This window comes from Crocodylus siamensis, unplaced genomic scaffold (assembly GCF_052110815.1).
Source record: "Crocodylus siamensis isolate JL-2025a unplaced genomic scaffold, ASM5211081v1 HiC_scaffold_152, whole genome shotgun sequence".
Lineage (NCBI taxonomy): Eukaryota > Metazoa > Chordata > Crocodylia > Crocodylidae > Crocodylus > Crocodylus siamensis.
In genome coordinates this window covers 64,088-73,804 of record NW_028324562.1, presented here as the reverse complement: position 1 = coordinate 73,804, position 9,717 = coordinate 64,088, and the positions used below count along the sequence as shown (strand labels likewise).

Sequence of the window (9,717 nt, the reverse complement as noted above, 5' to 3'; positions counted from 1 at the left end):
ACGCAGGAACCTCCTGAGGGTGCATGGGAAACTTCATTACCAAACCAAAGGGCAAAGCACAAGCGACTGCCCCACTGCAAAACAATCCCGCACCGCTCCGATTAAGCTCTTACCCGCCGCAGGCTCTGCCCATGCACGCAGCTCCAGCCAACAGACAGAAGCCTCGCTCCCGGTGACCCAAAAGCGACCGCAGGCACGCGGCCGCCGGCTTCCTCCGCCTCCTTCTACGCGGGGCCGGATCTAGGCATCTTCTTTCCTACCGCAGCTCCTCTCCGCTCACGGTCCGAGCGATGGCATCGCCCCCAAAACGACAAGCAATTACAACATGGAACACGAAACGCAACACACAGTACTAAGGGGAACCCCTCCACCGCCACCCCAGGACTCCAGAGGCAGCACATACCCACCCCCAAACAAGCAACACAGGGCACAGTTGGACCCCTCCCAAATCAGGGGACCAATTTTAATGCCGACACAGCCCTCCTTCCAGCTCTGGGAAGAGGAAAGGAAGAACCAAAAGTGCTGCAGTGATTTAAAACCAAAAGAAACAAACAAAAAAAAATAGGAGAAAGAAACACCAGTGACAAACCCAGAGAGACAGAACAAAGAGCAGTTCCCAGAACCGAAGGGAGGCCAGCGGCAGGCAGGCACAGGGCAAAGACGCAGGCACCCGCTCCTCTGCCCCCACACAAAGGTCAAGATCTGCACCCAGATGCCAGGGGCAATCCCTGAAACCACCTGTCTACTCAGAGGCTATTTTCAGCTTTTACAAAGAGAGCCAGGACTCACAGGCAGACTAGACCCAGCCCAGGCTTACACCACCCAGCTCTGGGACACCCCAGGAGGCCAGAACCCCCCGGGAAGCAAGAAGCTCCAGACACTAGGGTTTTCCTCGCTCACCCAAAAACCCCCAGGGCCCCCCTGCCCCTCCCTAACCGAGCCCACCTTTCAGCATCCCGTTCCTCGATCTTCCGACACCTCGGCACCGCGCTTCCCGTACCCTTCTTCCCGTTAACGTGGGCTCTGCTGGAAGAAGAGCAGAAACCTGGTGAGCCCAAAGAGGGGACATAAAGGAGGCGCAAAGCGAGGGACAGGGAAAGCTCCTGTGCAAACCCCCAGCAGAAGCATCCCGACCCGCTACTCACCAGCTGAGCTCTCGAAGGCTCGTCTGTGGCCGCCCAGAACCTCCTATTTGCAGGGGATCAAAAAGCCGTGCGCCGCAACAACCGCCTTACGCACGGTACGACCTGCAAAGGAACACGCGCAAAACCTCCAGCAAACAGGGTAGAACAAGTGTGGAGGACATGGTCAGACAAGAAGACAAAATGCACGACACCGCCCCGAGGAAGCTCAGACCCACCACAGGTGACAGCCAGGTGATACCGCGCGGGCAGAGGCCTCGCACCGCACAAAATCGGGAAATCACGAGACAGCGGTGCGTTTCCTCATCCGCCGTCTCTGGGGCTCTTCGCCTCGTCTTCCCGGCGGCTACTTCGTAGGCCCGAAGGCTCGGCAAGAGGGCTCCTCCGCACACACGGACAAGAGAGACACGCCTGCCACTATTAATGACTCGCAGGCCCCGCAGCACCTGACCCTCCCCGCCAAGACTCCGCAAGCAACTTTTTTTGGTTTTTTTGTTAAACCACCCCCTGCCATAGCTGCAAGGGTGCGGGCAGAGCCGTCTCAGGCCTTTCCCCTACCGAGCGAGGGAAGCAATTTAGATGTGCAAACACAGGTCTGCTGCCAGTTCTGGGAAGAGCGGACAAAGGCTGCAACAACGTGGAAGACAAGACGACAAATAGAAAGGCACACAGACACGGGACAAGCCGTTCCCAGCACCGGCGGCAGAGCTAGAAAACATTGGCGCGGGCCTCCGGCAGACTGGGACGGAAGGGATTTCACGGGAAGACGTCCGAGGAAAGACGAGACTAAGAGAGGCTGGCGGGGGCCATCAGATAGGACAAGGTCACGGGGGCTGGGTGTTGCGCACGTAAGGATGAGCGGCTAACAAATGCTGAAGATTGCAGACATCAAAGGGCTCGACACCTCACCCAGACACAGGGGAAGAGAATACAAAGCCTGTGGGGTCTAGGCCCCCGGTATTGTGCTACTCAAGGGGCAGGCCACTGCTTTTGGAAGGTGCTACCAGCAGTCAGAGGCAAGAGTTGCAGTCAGTGGACGGGTTACCGTTGGAGCGAGGCACAGGAATAACATGCCTCCAGGCAGAAGCCTAAGCGACTGCAGCTACGTTCCGTTTCCTGGGCGTGTCAAAACAGAAACACGTACTCACCGGTCACCCGTAGCGCTTTAGCGGCTTTCAAGAGACTGCCGCACCCGCCCGAGCGCCCAGAACGTCCCTTGCAGACGCGACGGTTCCCGGAGGCCCTTCTGCCCCGAGTCCCGCTTCTGTCCCGATGCAGCTCACCGCCGATACGCCGGTGCCGAGGACAGGGGCACGAGGAGAGCCTCAGAGAAAGGGCAGACCCACGTTAGACCGTTTCACACGAGCGAAAACGCACGCGCCGTTAACTGCGCCGCGCCGGATAAGACGACCGCCGTGGCCCGACCCGGCGCGTTTCCGTTAAGGGTTCCCAAATCGCTACGCAAATATCATCGCTTATTTACGTGCGTTCCTACAAAAAGGGTTTCCAAATCCCCAGAAAATTTCCCTGACCTAACCTGAGCATATTTCCATACGCTTATCCAATTGCCACACAATTTTCCACATGGCCCATAACACACCGGTCAACCAAAAAACCTCCCAACTTGCTCTAAAATTACCACAGCGTTTCCACACAGAAAATCGCCATCTCTCTAAACGCAACGCCACAAACTTACCAGAGTAACCGGTTTTAAATACAGAGCCGCCGTGTTTTCGAGGAAAGGAGCTATCGTCACGCACGATTCCCAGTTTCCCACGACCAAAATCAGATTTCAATATATCTACATCTCTATGTAGCTAGCAAGACGTCAATCGCTCTAGTAAGCCCGGGCTGGCCACCCTGGGCTGATATTGAGCAACTATTGCTGGCGCGTGTGTGGACGAAACGGTCGTTTTGTGTAACGATGCGTATGATTTGTGCGCGTTTGCATGAACCGCGTGCCTGAACCTCGACGTCTAACTCACGTCGTCGATAAACGTGGCGCCTTGCCTTATCCCCTTTTATAAAGTTTCGCTCGTGATTTGAGCGACTGGCAATCTCTGTAACACGAGACACAGCGGTAATACAAGCAAAGGAGGAGGGAAAAGGGGAACAAACCGATCAACAGCTTAAAACTAAGAGAAGCAAAGAGCAGGGGACAAGGAAGCTTTCTCCCCACACTCCCGCAACTGCCTAAAAGACGCCGGGAAACAGGGGAGCAGGCCCGCTGCACACTGGGACAGGACAAAGGATTTCATGGGAGGCCTTCTGTCACGGAGTGGGGCCTGCGAGCGGCCGTGAGCTCACTAGCGCCCCCTGCCGTGTCAATTAAAGTGGTCCAGCACCCTCTACTCGTCTGCCATGTCTTTGATCTTATGAGTTCAGTAAGGGAGGCTGCCTACTTCCACCTTGACACCGCGCTGGTATTACCTGCATTCCAAGTGGGGTGCTCCAACACCCCCAGCCTTATGGGCAATGTGTGCCTCCTACCTCCCCTTTAGCACGCCCCAAGCCTCGCAGCTGTTCCTGGACGTTGTTCTGCCCTTGCCCTCCGGCGCCCTCTCTGGCGCCCCTTGGGCTCGTCCTGCCCTGGTGCCCCTCTCTGCCACCCCCGGGCTTGCCACCCACCTGGCGCCCCTGGGGCTCGTCACGCCCGGCACCCGTCTCAGATCTTCCTGGGCCTACCACGCCACTGGCACCCCTCTACCGGCGCCCTTTACCAGGCTGGTCACGCACCTGGCGCCACTTTACCAGCGCCTCTGGGCCGGTTGAACAACCTGCACCCCGCTACCGGCACCTCTGGGCCTGTGCTGCAACCTGCACCCCGCCCTGCCCAGGCCTCGCCCCACTGGGCCTGTCTTGCGGTTTTTTCCCCCCGCTCTTCGCCCTCTCAGGAGCGTCTCGCCCCCTCTAGAGCCTTTGCCACGCCTCCCGCCCCCTCTAGGGCTCTGGTTGCTGCGGCAACCAGCACCTGAGCTGCCCCTGGTAATTGGCAGCTCCTTAACCCCATATTACTCACAGGACATCTCCTTGCTCCTGTGACACCTTCCAAGCAAGGATGACGCTGTCAGGTAAGACAAGGTCACAGGGGCTGGGTGGTTAACAAAAAATGACGCTTGCAGAGATCAAAGTGTGCGACACCTCGCCCAAGCACAGAGAGGGAGAATACAAAGGCTGTGGGGTCTGGGCCCCTGGGATCCTGCGAGCCAAGGGGCAGGCCATTATTTTGGGAGGGTGCTACCAGCACTTAGAGGCAAAAGCGGCAGTCGTTGGAGGTGTCACCACCGGAGCAGGGCACGGCAGCGATGCGCGTCGAGGCAGAAGCTGCCGTCCGCCGAGCGCGTCGGAGCGGAATCGTGAATTCGTGAATGGCCTCGCCCATTTCCGAGGGACCGCCGCAGGCCCCGCGCTCCCGCCTCGGTGCCCGCACTGACCCTCTTCTGACAACCGACGACGAGCAGCTCGATTAACAGGACGTTCCGGGCGATCGCTGCCGGAGACTCTCTTGATTTCTACAACTAAAAGAAGACTTTGAAGATGATGGACTAAGGGTATAACAAAGCCAGGAAAACTGCTAACAGCGTGCGCTTCAACAGTGAGAAATCTTTGACGCAGACTGCTGCTGTGCCCAGCTTATGTGAGAAGCTGAACAAAAATACCGCCTCTTCGACACCTGCTTGGTGAGAAATCATCACCTTATGACTAATTACTGGACTTTGCTCTGCTTTGGGCTCACTTGACTTGACTTTGAATACCTCTAGTAAATAAAGACTTTCTATCGCTCATTCAACAAGGTGTCATGTCAGTCCCTAGGCTAGTCCAGAACCCTAGGTTTCTATGTGCTAAAACACACCCCGCAACATTACCGAAACACCTGCTCCCCCCGGGTCCGTTTGGCGCCAGATTCTTCCCGCCCGCACCGCCACCGCCCTGGCCATGGCCGCACCACATGGCCCCCCTGCACCGGCCACCCCGGGAGAGCGGCGACTGTTCACGCGTGGGGTGAGAGGGGCCGGGGCAGGTGGCGCGGAGCGGCATCTCGGCAGCACCGGCTCCATCGCCCGAGGAGGGAAAGGCCGGGCTACCGGACCGCAGACAGAACGCCTGCCCGCCCCGCACGCCGCTCCGTGCCCGTGGGAGATCCCATCCGCAGTGCCGCTGCCTCCGCTGCGCAAGCGCCGCCCTGGTAGCCAGGAGGGCCATGCACAGAGGCTTGGTCAGCTCCACCCCGGCCCCCTCGGGGACTACCCGAACGCACGGACTCGGAGCTGCCGCTCGTGCCCGTGGCGCGCAACCGTGCTGGAGCCGGGCTGCTGTCGGAGCGCTCCTGCTGCCCGCGGCAAGAACGGGGCTGACACCGGGATCCTGCCTCACTGTAGGCACCCACCTCACACAGATCCTGGTGTTCCCCGATACAAAATTGCTTATTTTCTGATAAATAACCCTCCCTGCTAATTCTCTGATAAAACCCCCAAAATCCATGATTTAACTGAAAGGCCCCTCACTCCTCCAGACACCCTCCTCACCTCCCCAGCCTGGCCAGCGGGAGCCCCCCACTGCCAGGGCTACACGGCCCAGGCCCACAGCTCCCAGCCCCTGGCAGGAGGCAGCTGCTCATTCAGTGGAGCAAAGCCCAGCACCTCCCACCCACTGCCTGCCTGCTGTGGGCTCGGGTGGGGGGGCACCAGCTCCATGCCCCCAGATCTGTGCGTAGTGGGCGGCAAGCTGCCAGCTGTGGGGTCCCAACCTGCTGCCCTTCCCCAGGGCCTCTGCATCCCAGCAGGTGACCCACTTCTGCAGGGACGTACAGAGGTCTCGCTTCTCCGTGGGAAGAGGAAAACCCGGATCCTTGCCGACACAGCAGTTTTTTGCCCTGTCTCCCGGCTGCAATGCCCAGCGTTAATCACAGGGTGGCAGCACTAAGAGGCCTTCCCCCCACCCCTCCCTGCCTTTATCTCCAGGCTGCCTGCCCTGCTTGAAAGACCTGAAGCCGGAAGGACACAGGGCCAGTGTTGGTACCTGCCCTGGTCTCCTGGCCGGGAGGAAGAAGTGAGGCAGGAGAGAGGAGCCCCTGGGCAAGCCAGGCGTGGACTCTGAGCAGCTGCAGCAAGAACGGCGCAGCCACGGTGAAGCAGAGGGCCGTGCAGTATCACCACAGATAGAGGAGGAGGGAAAAAGGAAACAAAAACAGATAAACAGCGTATAGCTGACACAAGCAAAGAGCAGGAGGCTAAGAGGCAGTCTCCCCCCTCCCCTACAACTCTCTAAAGGAACCTGGGAAACCAGGGTGCAGGCCTGCTGCAGACAGGGACAGGATAAGGGATCTCATGGAAGCCTTCTGAGGAAGCATGAGACGAGGAGAGGCTCACAGCAGCTATCACATAGGACACAGTCCCAGGGCTTGTGTGGCTAACAAGTGCTGAAGCTTGCAGAGATCAAAGTGCTCAACACCTGGTATAGACACAGGGAGGGAGAATACAAAATCTGCAGGGTCTCGGCCCCCGCTATCCTGCGAGCCAACGTGCAGGTCATTGTTTTTGGAAGGTGTTACCAGCAGTTAGAGGCAAGGGCTGCCGTCGCTGGAGGTGTTACCGATGGAGCAGGGCACGTGTGGATGATGCGCGCCCAGGCAGAAGCTGAGCATCCAGCGAGTGTGTCAAGCAGAATCACATACTCACCTAGCGCCCACGGTGGCTTGGCTTTTTCCAAGGGACCCCCGCAGGCCCCGCATACCCGTCCGAGTGCCCGGAGCAACCCTTGCAGACACGACAGCTCCTGAGGGCCCTTCTGCCCCAAGCCCCAATTCTTTCTGGCTGCCGCTCCTCACCGACACGCTAGCTCCAAGGAGGGGGGAACGAGGAGCAGCCTGCGAGAAAGGACAGACCCGCGTTAGACAGTTTCACGCGAGTGAAAACACACGCACCGTGTACCGCACCGCAGCGGCTAAGACGACCCCACGAGCCTGGTGCAGCACATTTCCGTTAGGAATTCTCGTATTGCAACGCAAAACGGCCAGTTTTCCACATAGAAACAAGCACGTGCCCTCAAAACAGGTTTCCAAATCCCCATACTGTTTCCCTCACACAATATAACCCCATTTGAATACACTTACCCAACCACCACACTACTTTCCATCAGCCCCACAACACACCAGTCACACAAAACATTTCCTAAATGGCCCTAAAATATCAACCCCAGGTTCTTGATACAAAATCACCTATTTCCATACACATTTTCACAAACAGTTCCCAAATCGTGAGTTTTCCACACACAGTCACAATATCTTTCAAAAAAAGTCCTTTATCACCACAGAGAATAATTAGTTTTCAAACAAACAAAGGAACAAACCTCCATAATCCCACACATTTCAACAATAAAGTTCCCATACCCCGCAGAATTCTCCCGCTGTCGCCACATTCCCACAAAGGTTTCCATAAAACGCCTCCAAATCACCTCACAAAATGGCGGGTTTCCCACGAGCCTGCGCACCTGCCCGCACAGCCCCGCCCGGCCCGGCCCCACCCCAATGCACACAACGCCTCCCAACAGCCCGGACGCGGAATCCCTCTGGCGGCCCCGCCGTGACACGAGGCCGGGAGCCCCGGGGCGGGAACGGCGACACGGCGCCGGCGCGGGGCGAGCGGCGGAAGGAGCGGCAGGGCGGCGGCACCGCGCACAAATCCTCCCACAGCGCTGCTGCCTCCGCGGAGCAAGCGCCGGCCGGGTAGCCAAGAGGGCCACGCCCGGCGCCTTGGCCTGCTCGGCCCCGGGCCCCTCGGGGACGGCCCCGGCCGTGCCGGCTCGGAGCAGCTGCTCGTGTCCGGGCCGCCAACAGCTGCAATGCGCGGCGTGACCGCGGGAGAGCAGCACTGAGCCGCCCTCAGGAGCCGCCAGCGCCTCTCCGCTGCAGTGCCCGGCCTGAGCCACGGCGGGGCAGCACCGAGCGCGCTCTCCCGTTCTCCGCCTTGAAGCCCTGGTGCGGCGCGGGGGAAGCGCAGGACGGCGGCACCGACAAGAGCGGTTTCTTCTCCCCGCCCCCCGCCCCAGTACTGTACAGAGGTGCACACCACACCTAGGGGCAACGTTTGAACTACACACAGGACTATGTAGTTATGTAGAAACATCATATGTGAATGTCTCTTTTTCCCTTTTAGATAGAGACACCCACAAAGAAACAGTAATAGGATTACTATGTTGGTTATGGCATGTGTTCTACACACGCACTGTATACACACACATCCCCGTTACAGACATTTCTGTCGTTACAAGTCAGGAGTCAACGAATAATACCGGCACTTGAAACCCCGGTTCTCAAAATGTTACTTACGTGACAGCAAGGATCTCCAACTCTCCACTTCAATAGCTTTCTTACAATAGGGTTTTTTCCATTTATCTTTACCTTTAAAAAAGGGAATTTCCATGCAAATCGTGACAGCAACGACACACCTCAGAGCAGAGCCCGATAAACGGCATAAGGCGGCTTCTGGCCCAGAGCGAAGAGCAGGTCACACCAGCCCCCTGGTGACACCACGATACTGTTTTAAAGCAAGGGGCTCAGTGTTGCCTCTAGGATTTCAAGGTTTCCTGGCAGTGTTTATTGACCAAGAGCGGGTTTCCCTTTTCTCATCTCTAGGAAGGGAAATCCAAAGCTGCTTGTGTTGCTAACGCCAAACTCAGAAGAGAGCCTGACAGGCCCCGCGCCCTGGGGAACGGACTCTCCCGCACAACCCGCCGGGGCTGCCAGAAGAGCTGCCGCAGCGCTCCGGCACCCCCGCGTGTCCGGGCCTGCAGCGGACCCGGCCGCACACAGACAAGCTGCTGAACGGGGCGGCTGAGGATCGCAGTCGGACCAATCGGCACCTACAAACGTGTACACCACCCACAGTTCCCGGGCAGCCAATCGGAAGGTGAAGTGGGGGTGGGGTGGCAAAAGGGCTTCTGCGCCCTCCCTCTCCTGCAAAATCCAATCAGAGAAAACAAGGGCGGAGCCGCCCTCACCCCGCCAAATTCGGCCACTGCACCCAATCGCCTCACAAGTTAGGGTGCCCAATGAAAACCAGAACCCAGTCCTGAATCAATGCCCCGTGAATTGTGTCCGCCCCGGCTGCAGTCGCTGCGACGCCTTCTTTTCTCCTGTCTCTCCGCCTTTATCTGCCGCCTGCAAGGTGCTGCAAGACCCACAGCCCGGCGGCACCGAGCCGCTCGCTCTCTCTGTCCAGGCCATCGTCGCCTGGCTGCACTGCGGCTGTTTTAATTTCTCCGGCTAAAATTCCTAGCTGCCGTGCCCAATGCGCAGCTCCGGACCGCGGCACGGGGCCCCTTTTGTTACGTGCCAAGATGCCCGGGCCTCGAAGCCCAGGTACAAACGCGCCGGCGGCCCCGATCATTTCCCTCGCGGCTGCAGCGCTCGGAGCGCACCACCGGAGGGCAGCACTGAGCCGCGTTTGTATTCACACTAAGTGTGGCTGCCCAATGACACCTGTCAGACCTGCACTAATTCGTCCCTGGTCTGCGGTGAGACGCAGAGATGAGAGCTGAACACCTCTACCAGTCGCGCCACGGAGAGAGACAGAGA

At 58.5% G+C, this 9,717-nt stretch overlaps 1 protein-coding gene across 1 annotated transcript; it reads right to left on the bottom strand.

Moving 5' to 3' along the window:
• Positions 1–6: 6 nt before the first annotated feature.
• LOC149851823 (uncharacterized) lies at positions 7–9,366 on the bottom strand. The gene is made up of 8 exons (XM_090030337.1): positions 9,224–9,366; positions 7,596–8,244; positions 6,821–7,008; positions 2,291–2,466; positions 1,361–1,524; positions 1,146–1,247; positions 946–1,026; positions 7–522 (listed from the first exon to the last, which is right to left on the bottom strand). The coding sequence occupies exons 1-6, from the start codon at positions 9,364–9,366 to the stop codon at positions 1,203–1,205; spliced, it is 1,365 nt and encodes a 454-aa protein (XP_089886463.1). The 3' UTR covers positions 7–522; positions 946–1,026; positions 1,146–1,202.
• Positions 9,367–9,717: the final 351 nt, after the last annotated feature.